The following is a 17,739-nucleotide window of genomic DNA, read 5'->3' as shown; positions in this document are numbered from 1 at the left end:
GTGTATTTGCCTTTAGCAACGTCAGGAAAGATCTGCCTTCTATGATCTCTCCCTTCCCACCACCTCCCCGTCCTCCGCTGGGTCGGCCCCAGACCCTGGCCTCAGGTACCTCTAGAGTTTGAGCCAGGCATCATGCTGAGTGTCGTCACCCCCCTGTAAAGCCAGTGATCTCGGGTTTAAAAATGCCTCGGCATTGCTGATTTTCATCCTCGGGCTGGGGGCCCTCCCTAAGCCCCTGGCTAAGCAGAGTTTTTAAATTCCCATTTACTAGACTAAGGGAGTCTGTTCTGAACCCCTAGGCCTCTGTCAGGGCCTTTGAGGTTGTAAGGGAGAAGCTCCCTCCTTTGCAGTTAAGTGGCTCTTAGGTGGCTCTCTTGCACCTTCACCTTCCTTCCAGCTCATCTCTCCTCTGTCTGCAGTAAACTGTATTTTTTTTTTAATGAAACTTTCAAACATGACAATATGGTTATTATAAAAGGTTTTTTAAAGTATGTCCTCAAATTGATAAACCAGCTAACTGCATAATCAGCATCTTTGATTTAATGTTTGAAAAGGGTGTACTGATGGCTGCTCTAGAAAACACTTTGCTGCCTGGTTACTCTGCTAATGTCTCTCTCTTGACACTGGAGGAGATACTGACTAGGTGGTTGGGAAAGCGAGATTCTAAAGTTCAGGTGAGAGGTCTGGACTAGATAAAAATTTGGGGACTCATCAACATACAAACGGTGAGACTGGATGAGATCACTAAGAACTTAAACATGGTTTAATGCAGCACATTGTTTGTAATAGTAAATGAGTGGAAACAATGTAAATTGTCATGAGAAGGGACCAGATAAAGAAAATATTATCTATATCCATTAAATGGTGTTTTGGTTCAGGCTGCTATAATAAAAACACCATAGACTGTGTGCTTTAACAACAAACATTTCTCACAGTTCTGGAGACTGAAGTCCAAGATCAAGGCACTGGACAGATGCAGACAGATCTGGTGTCTGATGACCCATTTCCTGCTTCATAGACTGCTGTCTTCCCTTGTGTCCTTTCATGGCAGAGTTGAATGAATGCATGCATGAATTTTCTACACAAGCGCTCAGGCCCTCTCCCACCCCCCTAGCCCACCAGAGGGCTGCCATAATCGATCCCCCATCTACAATTCCTTGACCTGGTACTGCCTGAATCAGTCAGCATGCCAGGTTTTCTCTGGCTCTTAGGAATGATGCAGGAGTGGCAAATCAGGCAGCATTATCTTTGTTCTGAACAAGGACTTCATGACTGTTAGGCCTGAGGAAGGCTCACAGGTTTTTCACTCAGGTAGTGAGTATGACTAAAATGAGTGTGATACTACCTACATGGCTTATGAACTAAAAAAGACAGGCCAACCGTAACAGAAGCTGGTCTATTGAGCAACCACACCTCCCTCCAGTGTAGGAAAACTATCCACACACTTCATTACATATGCTCTGAATGTAGGACAGGAAATTCTAATTTGCTTACTGGTGTACCCCAATGCCTACAACAGTATCTGGCACATTACATGAAATCAATACATATCTCCCGACGGACACCAGGACACCAGCTAAGGAAAACATAAAGTGACCACTCTCCCAACCAGGCCCATTTTTGCTCCTCTGGTCATCTAGGATACAGCCTTGAACTCTCCCCATAGTCAGTTTAAATTAAGCCAGGCTCCGTACTTTTATCATTCCCCCCAAAATCTTGAAGGACAATTATCACGTGGGAAATGGGACCAAAAAAGCTAGGAGAAATAGTGACTGAAACTAACACACTGAGGCTGAAATCAGCCTTCTATAAAAATGATACAAAAAGGAACCCAATGACAGAGGCATTTGTAAATATCTTTTTAGATGAGGATAAGCTGTTTCCCTTTTAGCCAACTTCAAGTGAATTCACATCCCTTCTCCAGCTGAGTTCTAAAGTCTGGTATGCTACTGAAACATATAATTGGACTAGGGATATTCTTGCTTAAAAACCTGTGGCTATAATGACAGACTAGACCAAGCAGGCCATACTTTCAACTTTAGCAAGAGAACCTCTTCACAGACCAACAGTGCCTACCCTACAATCTCCTGCTACCCTGCCTGGTGATTATATATGTGTGTGTATATATATGTATATATATATATATATATATATATATATATATACAAATATATATACACACACACATACATATACATATATACATATATGTAAAACAGCTTTATTGAGATATAACTTATATACCATAAAATTCACCCACTTTAAGTGTACAACTCAATGAATTTTAGTATATTTACTTAGTTGTACAACCACCACTACAATCTATTTAATTTTAGAACATTTCCATCACCCTAATTTCCATTCCTCTGTGAAGTAAGGAAAAAAGTACGGCTAACTGCTGAGGGCTGTGTTGACACCGAAAGAGAAGGAAGCGCGTTTTCTTCATAAACGAGATTTTAATTTCGCCTGAATTCATTGCCCTGGGTTTGCTGGCAGTCTGAATTCGGTTTCCCCTTCTGCCTAACATTTCAGAGATTATTTTTTTAATCGAGACAAATCATCCTATTAGCGGCGGTAATTTCAGTACTGTTCTCAGGATATGACTGAGAGCCATTCAGATGTCTCGTCGGAGTCTATTTCATAACCTGTAAAAACACAAATTAAAAAAAATTCTCTAAACAAGGGCTTTGGCGTTTCTCGCCCGATTTCCCATCCCCCAAATTTGGGTCGCCGCGGGGAACCACATGAGATCATCAGTTCTGATTGGTTGAAATCCATGGATGGGGCTTTCTGATTGGGCAGTGCTTCTCTTTGTTCCTGCAAACCGATTCAAGTTTCTCGCCATACTTGGTTCTTTTCCACTTTTCTTTAGTAAGTTTGAGTATCATCTTTCCCCCCTACCTGTGTCCAGTGGATGGAGCCGAGAGTGGGAGTTACATGGATATATACAGACATTAATTCCCGCAATGTTTTCTGACTCGGGGATGTCTCAGTAGTTTTCATTTTAACCACACCATTGAGCTGCAGACTCCTGTGCCTTGGCTAATGGTTACAGCTTTCTTTTATGAGTACTTGGGTGGCCCTGAAAAGGGCCTTTGGTTGAAAAATGCTAATTCTTGATGGCGAAATCGGAAAGCTTAACCGCCGAAGCCGTAGAGAGTGCGTCCCTGACGCTTAAGCGCATAGACCACGTCCATGGCGGTGACAGTCTTGCGCTTGGCGTGCTCGGTGTAGGTGACGGCGTCCCGGATCACGTTCTCCAGGAACACTTTCAGCACCCCGCGGGTCTCTTCGTAGATGAGGCCGGAGATGCGCTTCACGCCGCCACGCCGGGCGAGGCGGCGGATGGCGGGTTTGGTAATGCCCTGGATGTTGTCGCGCAGAACCTTGCGGTGGCGCTTAGCGCCTCCCTTACCCAGACCCTTGCCGCCTTTGCCGCGCCCAGACATGGTTTTGAGAGAAGCAAACCAACAGCAACTGACAAAGGGGAGAGCGGATCCTTATATACCTACCACCTCTCCCCCGCCCAACCCCCCCCAAAGAGAGAATGGAAAGCGCGCAAACCGGAAGTGTGACGCCAACAGTCCCCTCCCTTAATCCCGCCTCCAAGCCGCGGGAACTCACGCGGAAGGGCGGGAAGGGCGGGGAGGGCGGGGAGGGCGGGGAGGGCCGGGCGGGTGGGGCAGGTGGGAAGAGATCAGTTTGACTAATAGTCTTTGCTTCCGTGACTGGGCTACTGTTTTAACTACAGTACTTGGAGGAATTAGGCTTAGAGGAAACATGATTCCAAATATCCTAAGTAGAAGAAATACTTAAAAAGGCGAAAATTTATTATCAATAAATTTTGATAATCGTAAAAAATATCAAGATCAAAGTTAGAAACGTAAAAATGTTTATACTCATACTATTCCTGTTTGTTTCACAACTAATACAAGGCCATGTTTTTAAAATGCTCTGCAAATGCCAATCATTTCGCGTGCCTCTGAAACTCTGGCTCTTTACTAAGGTAAGAGAAAACAGTACTATTTACATAAACACTTATAAAGGGCCAGTGTGTTCGCATACGCAGTGGATATTTAGACAAAAATTATCCATAATCCGACAAGTGTTGATGCATGTCTTTTCATTCCCAAGCAGATGCAAAGTTATACTGAACAACTTGAGCTGGAAAGTTAGTTTCTTACAGCCCTTACTTGAAAACGTGGGTGGCTCTGAAAAGAGCCTTTGGTTGAAATTTCAGAGAAAAGCAGTAATTATGCCCGCTCGCCGCGGATCCGGCGGGCTAACTGGATGTCCTTGGGCATGATGGTAACACGCTTAGCGTGGATGGCGCACAGATTGGTGTCCTCGAAAAGACCCACCAGATAGGCTTCGCATGCCTCCTGCAGTGCCATCACCGCCGAACTCTGGAAGCGCAGATCGGTCTTGAAATCCTGGGCAATCTCACGCACAAGGCGCTGAAAAGGCAGTTTACGGATAAGAAGCTCCGTGGACTTTTGGTAGCGGCGGATCTCGCGCAAGGCCACCGTGCCGGGTCGGTAGCGGTGGGGTTTTTTCACGCCGCCGGTAGCCGGCGCACTCTTGCGAGCCGCCTTCGTGGCCAGCTGCTTGCGAGGCGCTTTGCCGCCAGTGGACTTACGAGCAGTTTGCTTAGTGCGAGCCATGACAAGTGACAGGTACACAGACGTACCGAATATTAGCGCAAAAATATCGCCCAGCAGTTTGCTAGTATTTATAGTACCTAAGGGGAAGTGATTGGGCGAGAAAAATGTTTAAATATTACGTTACAGGCTCTGATTGGTCTACATTGAAACTTTACAACAACCGTGCAGTTTCATTGGCCACTACGTTATATCCTCGGCTCTTTCCAAATTGTTTTTTTGTTCTTTTCCGCACACGATTTTCATGAGAATGCAATGCCTTGAGCGTTACCTTTTCGAAAAAAGAGACCTTACCTTCATTGGTACTGTAGTTCTGTATATTTATTTAGGTTCTGGGGGGGAGGGGAGATTGAGGGAATATTGCCCTAATGTACTCTACATTCCCTGCTCGATAACCCGATAACGGATTATAAATTTCCAAAACCATTTCACAAAAAAAGTAATCCCTCTGTAACGCTTAAACTGACTGAGAAACTTCTTTGAAACCTACAAGATGTAAACTCAAGCATAATAAAATCAAACTAGCATTTCCAGAAATATTTCCTGTAACAAGGCACTTTTTTGTTAAGTGTTTGTGCTCTGACTTTACACTTGGAACTTCCTGAAACTTAAGTTTTCTAAAGTTTAGAATACATTTAGCCGGGTACAACGCCGGACACAATCACGCCACGCACAACGTCTCAGAAGTTCACCTATGAGGAGCAGGCGATGGACTAGGGCCTATGAATGGATTACGGACCAAAACGAGGACAGTTTAATATTGCCAACGACTGATCCCATACGTCATGTAAAATAGTCGACTTTAAGAACACCGAATGAGAACCTTTTATACGAAGAGGCGGTAACCCAGATTCTACCTTCTGATTGGCTAAGTTTATTATACTGGGTAGCCATTAAGAAAGGAGATATAGCATCCTTCATTTGCATGGAGCGTTTCTATTGCATTTGAAGCTGTTTAACCCGTTAGGCACGGGAGGTACAAATTATTATCTAAATAAGGAAATGCTGCATGCATATTTTCTCTTTTAAAAGCTTTGTTTGATTAGAAGCCATGTTTATTACTCTAAGAAAAATTTATGTCTTTCCAGAAATTTTCACCTACGAAACCTTCAGCTTGGAGAAAGATTGTATACCTGTGTTATAAATGACTATCCTTCAAACTAAGACGCATAGTTCCAACTGTTCTTTTTCAAGTTCTTAGAAATTACATAATGCATTTTGTAAATACAGACTCTCAAGAAAACAAGTAACAAAGGGTGGTAAAGAAGATGGACGAATCGTGCGTCTGGAACCCTTACATTATTGGCCACAAGCCGGAAACAAGCTCTTATGTTGTTTGAGGGCTACCAGGGAAGCGCCGGTTACTGAGGCCTGTACGGACTTGTTTGAAAACCGCAGCCGCGCGCGCGGGAATGGCTCGTCATTGCATTCTCCCTGCTGCTAGAAGATCCCAGGGCAGAATTGTGAGGGGATGTCATCCAGAACGGGGCTGTGAGAGGGGCATTTTATTCTTTCAGTAGTTAGCCTGATTCGCAGTCTGAAGTCGTTTTAGCATTGTTGACGCTTTTACAACCACAAACAAGTTCTAAAATGTTATCCCCGGGCTGTGCTTCCACACTAAAGCAACGTATCCCCCACCCTCGCCCCGACACCCACACCCACACTTCCCCGCGTGCAATGCCTGTCCGGGAATTCAGTCCACCCAGTGTTTACTTGATGTTTCTCTTGTGCTAGCTTTTGAGCTTGGGATATGTTGTGAGGATGAAAAGGGGTCGAAAGTTCGTTAAGTGCATTAGACTGTAGAAGCAAGTTGCAATTACAGAAATTGCGTGCTGTTTTCCACCGGTGCAGCTTGAGTGTTAATTGCGGTGTTAGCCAGTTCTTTTGCTTTCTACAATTCTTTGCCCCAAATAGATGCACGCTGGTTCAGACCAAGGGCACCGGCGTCTCGGGTCTACCACACATCACTCAGCGCTGCCAGGAAAGGCAATGGCATGGATGAGAACTTGTCCCAAACCTGCAGACCAGGCCTACATCCCCTCGCTTTCTGCTCTCCCTCCCCAGTCACTCAAGACACGTTTTGCATTTATTGCAGATTAGAAACAAATGTCCTTTTGACATTGCTTCCTAGAGGCGAGGTTTCACGTGAAACTCCTTGGATTCTTACGTGATTGCCTTCTTTACAGCTCTTTCCCACCCCACCTCCCCCTAGGAAAAAGCCCTGCTTTTTTAAAGAGAAGTAGCACCCTCTGATGGTAATGGGCGGCAGAGCCGTACCCTTCCCTGCCTAGTATTTCTGTCTCCATTAGGCGACCGGCGCGGGGGATGGGGGGAGGAGGGGGGCAGGGTGCTGTCTGGGTGCCTCAGTGCAAGCGGCAGGGAAGAAGGCCTATAGGCCCCAGCGGCCGGCATTGGCCTTCGGAGACCCGGCGGGGCGCGCAGGGGGCGCTAGGGTGCCGGGGGCGGGCGCCAGCGCGCACCAATCACAGCTCAGCCTCGCCCTATAAATACCGCGCGCTTGAGCCGCTCGTTTTACTGCCTTGTCAGGTCTTAGTCGTTTGTTTAGTCTTTCTTTGCTTCCGTCATGTCCGAGACCGCACCGCCCGTTCCAGCTGCTTCCACTGTCCCCGAGAAGCCTTCAGCTGGCAGGAAAGCGAAGAAGCCTGTGAAGGCTGCAGCAGGCGCCAAGAAGAAATCCGCGGGTCCTTCAGTCTCGGAGCTGATTGTGCAGGCCGTTTCTTCTTCTAAGGAGCGCAGCGGCGTGTCCTTGGCTGCGCTCAAGAAGGCGCTGGCGGCCGCCGGCTACGACGTGGAGAAGAACAACAGCCGTATCAAGCTGGGCCTTAGGAGCCTGGTGAGCAAAGGCACTCTGGTGCAGACCAAGGGCACCGGCGCCTCGGGGTCTTTCAAGCTCAACAAGAGAGTAGCCTCGGTGGATAGCAAGCCCAGCGCCACAAAGGCGACAGCGAAAGCGAAGGTAACAAGTTCTTCTAAGAAGCCCAAGAAGGCCACCGGGGCGGCTGCTGGCAAAAAAGGTGTCAAGACTCCGAAGAAGGCTAAAAAGCCTGCGGCGACAAAGAAGTCCTCCAAGAGTCCCAAGAAGTCCAGGGTTGTGAAGCCTAAAAAAATAGGTAAGAGTCCTGCTAAAGCCAAGGCTGTGAAACCCAAAGCGGCCAAAGCGAAGGTGACCAAGCCAAAGACTGCCGCCAAGCCCAAGAAGGCAGCACCGAAGAAAAAGTAAAAGTCCCACTTGGAAGCTGCTTCCAATAACCCAACGGCTCTTTTAAGAGCCACCTACTTATTTCAGGGAAAGAGCTTTAAGTACACAGCTCTCCTGTCTTACAAGTTTCATAAATTTCAGCCCCCATGCAAATGCAGTGTGTTTAAGCCAATCCTTGCTCCACGTCAGAATTCTTTTGAGGTTAAGTTAAATTCTCGCTGTGGGATTTGTAAATTGATTCCTGAGGAAGCTGGTGTTTTTGTTTTGGTCTCCCAAGTGATTTAAACTTCAACGCTCAGGAGCTTATTTCCCTAGTCCCGTTTTAACCTGAAGCTTACATCTCTACCTGTACGTTAGAAATACCTGGGGGAGCTTTTTGAACCGATTCTGAAGCCCCACACCCCAAACATTCGTCCTCAGTGGTAACTACCTGTAACTGCGATTGAACCCGTGGCTGAGGCTGGGTCCGTGTACTATGTGCTCGTTTGTCTACTCAACATTTCCCTGGCGTTCTCTGCGAGACCAAAGTGGGGACATTATGTTCTTGGGCAATATTGCTAAATCGGCTTTTTCCAAAATTGGGTGGCCCTGAAAAATGCTTTTGAGATGTGGCTCAAGAGCTGTCTGACCTTGGGAATGACGGTGATCCTCTGGCTTACATGGCACTCAGATTGGTGTCCTTGAGCTCACCAGGTAGGCCTCACACGCCTCCTGCAGCGACATCACAGTCGGGCTCTGACCTTGCAGATCGTCCATGCTCGGCGACTTACCCTGGGTCCATTTGCAGGTTGTCAGCTAGTCCTGGTTTCTCTTTATAGAAACAGAACTGCCCTGATTGGATAATATTTGAAGCTCCCACTCTGTGCCTAACTAGATCGTATTTCTCCGCCTGCAGGGTTTTCAACCCTGGTGCGCTGCACCACGTTAAATACTCTGGGACACTTTCATAGAATTGCCCCTTTAAGCTTTTGAAATTTTAATTCTGGGATTCATTTTAATAACGTCTTTTTTCACATCCGAGAAAAAAAAAGTACCATATGTTGAGCCAGGTTTACTCACTTTCACTTAATGAAGCTCAATTAGTTGTAAAACTTTTACATATGTGCATACAAATTCTTTAATAGTCAATTGTTTAATGTTTTGTCTTTTTTTCCCCATTGTTTTGCATGGCTCCTTGCATCCCCTTAATGTCTGCCTTACTGTCACTTCACATCCCTACTCCCCTTCCCCAAACAGGTATGTAGCTATTCATGTTTTCCTTTGAATTCAGTCTTTTACATACACTTATCCATAAACATGCATGATTGTTTTCTTTTTCTGGTAGGGTTTTATTATTATTTACAAAATGGCGATATATACGCTTCTCTGCTTTTCTCTTAACCCTAAAGGAAATCCTTTCAAGTCAAATCTTTTTTTTTTTAATGTCCTGCATGTGGAGTAGAATAATTTATTCATCCATTTCATATTGATAAGTATTGACGTCTCTATTTACAACTGCTGAGCATGGTGCAATAAACAATAGAATTCCAAAGCTGAAATTGCTAGATTAGTTAGAGTGTATTTTAAATTTCAGTTGGCCCTGACATAGCCTGAAAATGGCTCCCCCTCCTGCATTCCAACCATCAGGGTGTGATCTCATTAATTTCTGCCAGTCTAAAGGGGGTAAAATTATTTCACATTGTCACTTTGATTTGCATTACCATGACCACCAGTGCATCCTTTCTTTAGGTTTATTGGCCATTTGAATAAGCTTTTCAGAGAATTTCCATTTATATATCTGTTAATTTTTCATTAGGCAGTTTGACTTTTTCCTGCCTAATTGTATTTTTTATATGATAGAAAAATGAACCTTATACTTACCACCTGTGTTGCAGATAGTTTTCTACTCTTGGCTTTTATCTCTATATTTCCTTTGTTTATGGTATATTTTCCATTTATATGTATTATATAAAATTTATTAGATATATATAAAATTTGAATATTAGACATTTTAATCACAAATGTATCTTTTATAGCTTCTAGATTTCCACTCTTGGTTTAGAAACTGAATCCCACCCCTCCATTATTTATTCACCTCCTAGCTCTTCTTCTAAAATTGTTTGCTTCTTAAAAAATGTTTACTTTCTAATCCATCTAGAATTTGTTTTATGTAGTTTAAGATAGAATCCAAGTTTACATCCTTCCAGATGGATGGCCAGTTGTTTTAACACCATTTGTTAAATAATCCATTCACTCCTCACACTGAACTGAAATATATCATTTTTGTTATTTATTAAATTCTTATATAATGAGATCTATTTCTGTATTCTCATTCTTTTCTACTGTTCTCTCTGTATGAGTCATGTGTCCTTCTCAATTCTATTACTAATTAATTTATTTCCTTGTTTCTATTGTGAATGGAATACTCATTTCCTATTTTTAGGTCTTACTGCTAGGAAGGAAAAAATGTATTGATATGTTATATCCAGCAAACTTACTAATTTCTATAATTCTACTTCCTCTACTCCTTAAACTGAGAGCCCCTTGAGTTTTTCCTAGTCATTAGCAAAATAATTTTAACTTTTTTTGTTTTCCTTAAATGTGAATACCAAGCATTTAATTTTCTTTTTGTATAGCATTTGCTAAGAATTTCCAAAATAAAGTTGAATAATATTTTTAGGAGGCATCCCTTTTTAGTTCTTGGTTTTCATTAGCATGGTATTAAGTGTTGTCCTTTAGAATAATATCTGTTATTAACTTTTTGTATCTCCATTATATTTAAATGGTTACCTTCAATTCCTATTTTACTTTAAAAAAAATTTTTTAATGACTGCCGTACTTCATGTATTGATATAATCATATGGTTTTTCTCTTTTAATTTGTTCAGTGCTTTCTTAGATGTTAAGCCCTCAAACTCAATGTAGCTGAAAGAATGAGATGAGTTTTCCTAAGACGGTCATCTATAAGAGAGAAGCAAGTGTGTTGTGGTGGAGTTGGGGGAGAGTGAATCAGAAATTCTGTTGTGAAATTTGCAGAGTCCAAGAGATTACCAAGTGGATAAGGGAGTAATCAACTGGGTTCAAATGTTGATGATAGACTGAAGTGATTAGAAGCCTGAGAATAGTTCCTTGATGTAGCAGTATGGAGGTCAGTAGTTTTGACAAGAGTAGTTTTGGGGAGGATGGAGTTGAATTAAGATGGAGTCATTGGTCTATGGATGGCATTTAAAGTCATGAGACTTGGTGAGGTCACCAAGGGGGCGACTGAGGTAGAGAAGAATATAAAGAAAGGGGAAAGGACAGAGGAGACCTGGTCCTGATTATTTATCATCCATAAATCTGAATCATTATTCTACCTCTTTGTGCTTCCATTTGCTTATTTAAAAGCAAAACGGTTAGATTAGAGTAGTGTTTTTCATGGCCTGTTAGGAATAGAATCGACTAGAACATATTAGAGTGTGCACATTGTAAGGATAAATACGGCTTCCTGGAATTTAGGCTTCAGACACTTATGTTGTTAGGCATATGCGTGTACGTTCTGGGTCATAAAAAAGAAAGCATATCTTATTGGGGTTACAATCAAAGAAGTCTGAAACCCAGTGGTTAACATGCTCTTTATGGTCTTTTACAATTCCAGGAGTCTATTGTTTTGATGTTCTGACCACAGAATTATATCAGCTCTAACATCCATGTAAGAGGAGACAGACTTGAAATCAATCTCATTGATTGTCTGAGAGATCTTCTGAGACAAGTAGGTAAGAGTGGTGACACAGAAATTATATTCTTTACTAATAATTGGTTTGATTATCCCTGCCTGTGGGGTTTTTTGAAAGAAAAGAGAAAAGAGAGGGACAGAGAAAAGAACAGAAGGTTATATGACTTCCAGAACAACTGAAGACCAGTGGGGCCTCCTTAAGAAGATATAAACCATAAATAAGGGGTTTTGCTGTGTAAGATGTACAATAATAACACATAAAAGAAAAAAAAAAAAAAGATGAAAGGAGAACTCTCTCATCTTGATGCTACAAGTTTTATTGTATCCTATGTGGCCAAAGTAAAAACGGGGAATATTGGGAGAGGAGAAGGGAATTTGTTCTTTTCTTTATACCATAACATATTTTTCAGCTCTTCAACAATGTGCCCATGTAGAAAACTATAATTATTCTGCATATAAAAACAGAACTGGATTAAAAATGAAGTACTAACTCCTAAATAGTAAAATGGCGGCCTTGCAAATACCCACAGTATTCCACTGTGCGATGCTACATAGTTTATTTCACCAGTCACCTATTGCTGGATTCTTAAAAATTTAGTTAACAACAATTACATAATCATTTTCAAGTGTGTCTCAAAAGTAGGTCCTCAGAAGTGGGATTTCTATTTCAAAGGGTGAAAAGTAACATTGCAAATAACAGGGCATGGTAAAAGTATAACAATGGAAGCTTAAAAACAAATACAAATACCTAAAGACAAGAATATTACTAGATTTCAACTATCATGGGTCACATCTTTTTTAATTTTATTTTTTAATAAATAATTTGATTCAAAAATCAAAACCGTATGAAAAGATATGCACCTAGAAGTCAAGTTCCACACCACTGTCCCTGACGACACAGTTCCCCTTCCACTATTTCTTTATGCAAATAGAAATGAAAAATATATATACTCTTCCTTCTCACCCTTTCATAGGATAATATATACATGTTCTCTACCATTGTTCGCTTAGCAGTATGTCCTGGAGCTGTGCCTACAACAGGAAACAGAGGTCTTCCTTTTTCTTTCCATGGGTACATGATATTCATTGTGTAAAGGAACAACGGTTTATTCTGGTTTCAGAAGCTCTCTATATATTAGCGAGATTAGCCCTTTATAATAAGAGTTGCAAAATATTTTTTTCAGATAGTCATTTGTCGTTTAACTTTGATTATGATAAAATTTGTTATGCAGCCTTTTTATTTTTACGTAATTGAATTTACCAATATTTTCTTTCATGGCTTTTGGATTTTGAGTAATATTTAGAAAGGTCTTTCCCACTTCAAGAATCAAAGGAATTCACCTATATTTTCTTTAAGCACTTCTGGCTTTTTGTTTTGTTTCGCTTTTATGTTTCAATCTTTGATCTACTTGAAGTTCCTTCTGGTGTTTTACAAATGGCTATCTAGTTGTCTCAGCACTATTAAAAAAGTCCATCTTTACTCCTAGTGATTAGAAATGCTTTCTTTATTGGATACAAAATTCCTGTATTATTTGTCTATTTCTAGACTTTCTATTCTGTTGTGTCAGTCTTTCTGTTAAGCACTAATACCACATTGTTTTAATTGAGAATTGATGATCCTTTATAAAATATGAATAAGATCATCCACTCTTCCTGTTCTTATTTTTCAATTATAGGGCAATTGTAGGACAATTCCAGCTTTTCAAAGAACTGTGGAATTCTTAGAGCTAGAAAAGCCTTGGAAGTCATTTAGTTTTTGTTTCTGCCAGGGAAAATTCTGTAGGAACTAACGTGCTCTCTGAACTCCACCCCACAGCATCTCCTTACCAGCTATTAAAGGCCAATAATACCTTAAGGGTAGTACGCTTTTACGTCAAATCTATACTGAGCCATGGTCAATGCAAAAAAGTGAGAAGAAAGGGGAGTACGTTTTATAATTTGTAGGTGCTCTCTTTGAACTAATTTATCACTTCTTCCTCTAAACTCTCTGGAGGGTCACGATGCTTCCCTTTCCACATGGGAACTCCTAACTACAAAGGGAGTATGTAAGGAAGTAGGTGAAATATTCTCATTCCAGTGCCTAGGAAGACGATGTAGGTTTGGTAAACAGCCACTCTCTGCCACACTTCTGTATGTTTCTGTTTTTTAAAGGCTCATTCACTTATTTGTTGACTCTTCAGAGAGAGGGCAAAGTCCAAGTGTGCAAGCCTAGACAATGTGTAGGTTGAATTATGTCCCACCCACCCCCCCCTTCCCCCAAAAGTTATGTTTAAATCATAACCCCCCATTGCTTCAGAATGTAACCTTATTTGGAAATAGGGTGGTTGCAAATGTAATTCAGTTAAAATGAGGCCACGGTTGAATAGAAAGGGCCCCTCTGATTGGCAATTCCTCATAGACCAGCTCCGGCCAGTTCGCGGAACGCAGGGAGGCCTCGACTCCATCCTGCGGCCGCCCGGCCGCCCGTCCCACCTGCCACCCGCCCGCCCTGCTTTAGCTAGGGGGACACACGTGGCCCGAGTGGGGGTGGGACCTTGAACGCCCCCAGGACCCGCATCTGGAGAGAAGTGAGAGTGCCCCGTGGAGGGGGGGAGGTGCTGAAGTTATCTTGTGGCTCGTCTGGGGTGTGGTGGGCCTGGGTAAGGCCAAGAAGTGACACCTGGCGACACTCCCCGGGGAGAAGACCCTTCAGCGTCACCTACAGAACCGCAGGATGTCAGTCCTCTGCCTGAGCTCCCCTCCCTCACGTCCACATCCCTTTTTAATTTGTCTGGAGCAGGCCAGTCTTCAGTAAGTTATTTAAAAGCTCTCTAGGTACCGGAATTTGCTTCAAGGGTTGAGAACCACTGATCTGGGCGGAGCCCCTCACAGTAGTGAATGTTGTTTCTTCGTCGATCTCTAAAACTGAGTTAATATTTTTCTTGAGTAATGGTAGGCCCAGAGAAAGAATTGAATTACCCAGGATTCCACAAAGAATGTGATGGTGGCCCAAGAATTCCTCTTCAGCAGGTCAGAAGTATAAAAGTGCTTTGCAATCATTATATAAATTAACAAAAATCCTGTTTATTGTGTTGTATACCTAGTGCTTTGTGCCTGAGCACTTCTCACTACAAACTGGGATTACTGCCCCACTATTACACTTGAGGAAGCGGATGGAGGCACAGAGGGGTGGTGTCACTTGTCCACTTGTAAGTAAAATCAGAAATTGGACATAGATCTGGCTGGACCATAGAAAGGTGGAAATTTCTATTTTTAAACTTTACCTAATATCTTTAATGGATTACAGGATGTCCAGAGAACTAAAACAGGAACTCAGGAGTGGCATCAAGATTGAAAAAAGGAAAAAAACCAGTCCCATCCTCAGAGAACCTAGAGAAAAGAGACACAGGGAGACTGATGGTGGAGATACAAGATGTGAGAAAGAGAAGGAGCTCTGAAGACTGGAGGCCCTGCCCATGAATTGGAGTGATGAGCGGACACCCAGTTCCTGGAATATGACAGATTGGATCATTTTTACTTGTCCAGGGGCATCAGGATAAACTCAAGGAGATTAGCATAGTCTCTTGGCCACAAGCTAATTAATATGCTAATCAAGCACCTTCTTGAACAACGATCGCTGTCTTCCTTATTCCTGGTGAAGAAGGGACTTTTTTGGGGTGAAGAGCCTATGTGCAGAGCTTCCTGCATTTCCAATCCCAGCTGCCTGATAACGCCGTTCCCTCCCTGAGAGTCCCAGAGAACCGGTGCACAGACTCCACTTGAGGCTGTTGGTGTGAGTGGGCGTGAGAGGCAAGGCTGAGAGAGGAGGATATGAGGAGCCATTCTCACAGAATCCCAGGCACTGAGGCTGTTTGTGTGGATGAAGAAAGTGCAATTATTGATGGCGCTGAGAGCTCTAATAGACCTTGTCTTTGGGGAGAAACTGGTGCTGAATCTATGGAGGACCAGGGACTCAGAATGTCTCTGCATCTCTGTCCCTCCTTAATTTAGATTTTGAGGCTGTATGCAGCAAATTTCTTATGATAGATTGCAAAACTTGTTCTAAATTTATCTCATCCTATTGCTCGTTACAATGTGACATTGTAGCTCCTCTCATCAAGAGGTGGAGTTTATATCTCTGTCCATTGAATCTGGGCTTGGCCAAGTGATTTAACAAATGTGACCTGAGCAGATGCTTGAAAAGAGCCTGGCACATTGCAGCTTGTCCCCGTCTTGGTTCTCCGACAGCCCTGAAGCACCCATGTTATGAAAGAGACTGAGCTTGTCTGCTGGAGAATGAAGCACCCAGTCAACAGCCTACCAACTGCCAGACTTGCAGGTGAGGCCATCCTATATTACCCAATGCCAGCTGACTCTCCAGTTGATAGAGGCACAGGAGAAGAACCAGCAGAATTCAACCCTGACTACACGAACCACCAGCTGACCTACAGAATTGTAAGTGAATAAATGGTAGTAGTTTTAAGCAAATAAGTTTTGGGGTGGTTTGATACTCATCAAAAATTGACATGTGCTTAGTGAATGGCCATGAATTAGTCTTCTAGGGCAGTGACAGCTTTGCCTGTCCTTCAGGAGAAGCAACCATGCTTCTGCAGCAAATCCCAGATGCATCCAGCTCCTTGTTCTCTCCCCTCCCCCTCCTTTTTTTTGTTTTTCATTTTTATATCCCTCCCTTTCCTACGTTAGGAAACAGAAGTGGGGATTAATGAAGTGGTCTAGGCTCCAGTGATGTTTTCACCTGCAAACTTTAGCATTCTCCATTCCCATCTCCTCGGAAAGATTCTCCCATCTGATTCACCAGCCCATAGTTTTCCACATTATCAAAGCCCCTCCAGGTTCCCAGCTCCTGGAGGGGTTGGCTGATGACAGTGAGAGTTATGGAAACAGAAGAGGTGGGTAGGGGAAGTGGGGGAAAGGGAAAGAGGGAGATAAGAATATATCAATAGTATTTTAAATAAATGTTCATATACTGTGACTTAGAAACTTTCTTTCAAAAACCCACCCTGAGGAAAACAAGAGAAGTGAAAACCTACTTACATACAATGATGTTCATTTGAACATAAGTTATAATTGCCAGAAACAACCTAAGCGTATGTGCAATTAGATCACTACAGTCATTTAAAACCACATATTAGCATGTTTAATGCCATAGGGGAATGCTCACACTGAGAAAAACATGCAAGATCAAATATATGTATGGGGAAGGTGATTTACCACCACAGTAGGAGTGTTCATTCCTTAGAACTGAGAGTATAATTTATTGTATTTTACAGTATTCCATAATAAATATCTGTTAATTTAATCATTTAATATCTATATCTTTCTATACATATATTTATATATAGAAAGCGGACAAGAGTGGGGGAGGTAGCAGTAGTTGCTATCTCTGAAAAGTTGAGCTCAGATCTGGTTGTGGGTGAAGGTGGTAACTAAGATGTGACCCCAGAATGCAGGGTGCTGGCACAGGGAAGGTGGAAAAGGCAGTCACAGGTGCATTCCTGACCTGGTTCCCACTTTGAGCACTTGCTTTCATTTCCCTGGATGTCCTCTGAGGCACTGTGTAGATGGGGTCTCAGAATTGTTCGTCTGAAGCTCATCTGGTTGAAGCTTTATCCATCCACACCATTCCCTCTTCAGTTGAAGTTTTACTCCTGGGATGTTAATTCTCTAACACTTCCTGTCTGCCAAGCTGGTGATCCAAATGAGCTCACCCAGCTTCAGAAAAAGCTGGGAAAGACTACTCTGAACCTAGAACACATTATGCTCAAAGGCTCTTGGACCAGAATGACCTTGGCATTGTCTAGGACCGAAGAGAAGGCCACTGTATATGGAAAATGAGAAGTGGGAAGAACAGATTATTAATCCAGGATGGCAAGGTCTGTGGGGCCAGAATTTGCCTTCTAGGCCGTTATAAGGAGTTTAGACGTTACCTGAGAACAGACTCTTTCTGTGTCAGTTGGACTGTTTATGTTCCTCTGCCTCCCTCAGTTGCTATCCTGTCTGTCATTCCTGCTGTTCCCTGCCTGTCTGTGTCTCTGGTCCTCTGCCGCAGCACCACGTACACTACACATACCTGACCCTTCGTGCAATTACAGGGGGAGGGGGTGTCAAAAAAGTATGAGGAAGGGGCACCAGAGGGCCCTCTTCTTTTGTTTCCTGGCTAAATAT

General features: G+C 42.9%; 4 protein-coding genes across 5 annotated transcripts in view; 2 read left to right on the top strand and 2 right to left on the bottom strand.

Annotated features, from left to right (window-relative positions):
- Positions 1-3,449, bottom strand: part of LOC132374436 (uncharacterized) — a 58,210-nt gene extending 54,761 nt beyond the window's left edge. Inside the window, exon 1 of the mRNA XM_059938100.1 lies at positions 3,164-3,449. Within this exon, the coding sequence (XP_059794083.1) occupies positions 3,164-3,449 (286 nt within the window). The remainder of the gene's footprint in view (positions 1-3,163) is intronic.
- An 804-nt stretch (positions 3,450-4,253) lies between these two features.
- On the bottom strand, positions 4,254-9,944 carry LOC132374422 (histone H3.1). 2 transcript variants are annotated; one of them, XM_059938087.1, is made up of 2 exons: positions 9,910-9,944; positions 4,254-4,671 (listed from the first exon to the last, which is right to left on the bottom strand). In XM_059938087.1, the coding sequence occupies exons 1-2, from the start codon at positions 9,942-9,944 to the stop codon at positions 4,254-4,256; spliced, it is 453 nt and encodes a 150-aa protein (XP_059794070.1). The 2 variants fall into 2 exon arrangements, with proteins under 2 accessions (XP_059794070.1, XP_059794071.1); XM_059938088.1 differs by lacking the exon at positions 9,910-9,944 and having other exon boundaries at positions 4,254-4,694.
- On the top strand, positions 7,214-11,579 carry H1-1 (H1.1 linker histone, cluster member). The gene is made up of 2 exons (XM_059938081.1): positions 7,214-7,792; positions 11,497-11,579. Exons 1-2 carry the CDS (start codon positions 7,246-7,248, stop codon positions 11,541-11,543), a joined length of 594 nt encoding a protein of 197 aa, XP_059794064.1. The 5' UTR covers positions 7,214-7,245; the 3' UTR covers positions 11,544-11,579.
- A 4,240-nt stretch (positions 11,580-15,819) lies between these two features.
- The window catches only part of SLC17A2 (solute carrier family 17 member 2), a 68,561-nt gene continuing 66,641 nt past the window's right edge, over positions 15,820-17,739 (top strand). Inside the window, exon 1 of the mRNA XM_059938072.1 lies at positions 15,820-16,008. Within this exon, the coding sequence (XP_059794055.1) occupies positions 15,820-16,008 (189 nt within the window). The remainder of the gene's footprint in view (positions 16,009-17,739) is intronic.

This window comes from Balaenoptera ricei, chromosome 11 (assembly GCF_028023285.1).
Source record: "Balaenoptera ricei isolate mBalRic1 chromosome 11, mBalRic1.hap2, whole genome shotgun sequence".
Classification (NCBI taxonomy): domain Eukaryota; kingdom Metazoa; phylum Chordata; class Mammalia; order Artiodactyla; family Balaenopteridae; genus Balaenoptera; species Balaenoptera ricei.
The sequence above is the reverse complement of the archived record's forward strand: the minus strand, read 5'-3'. Positions and strand labels throughout refer to the sequence as shown.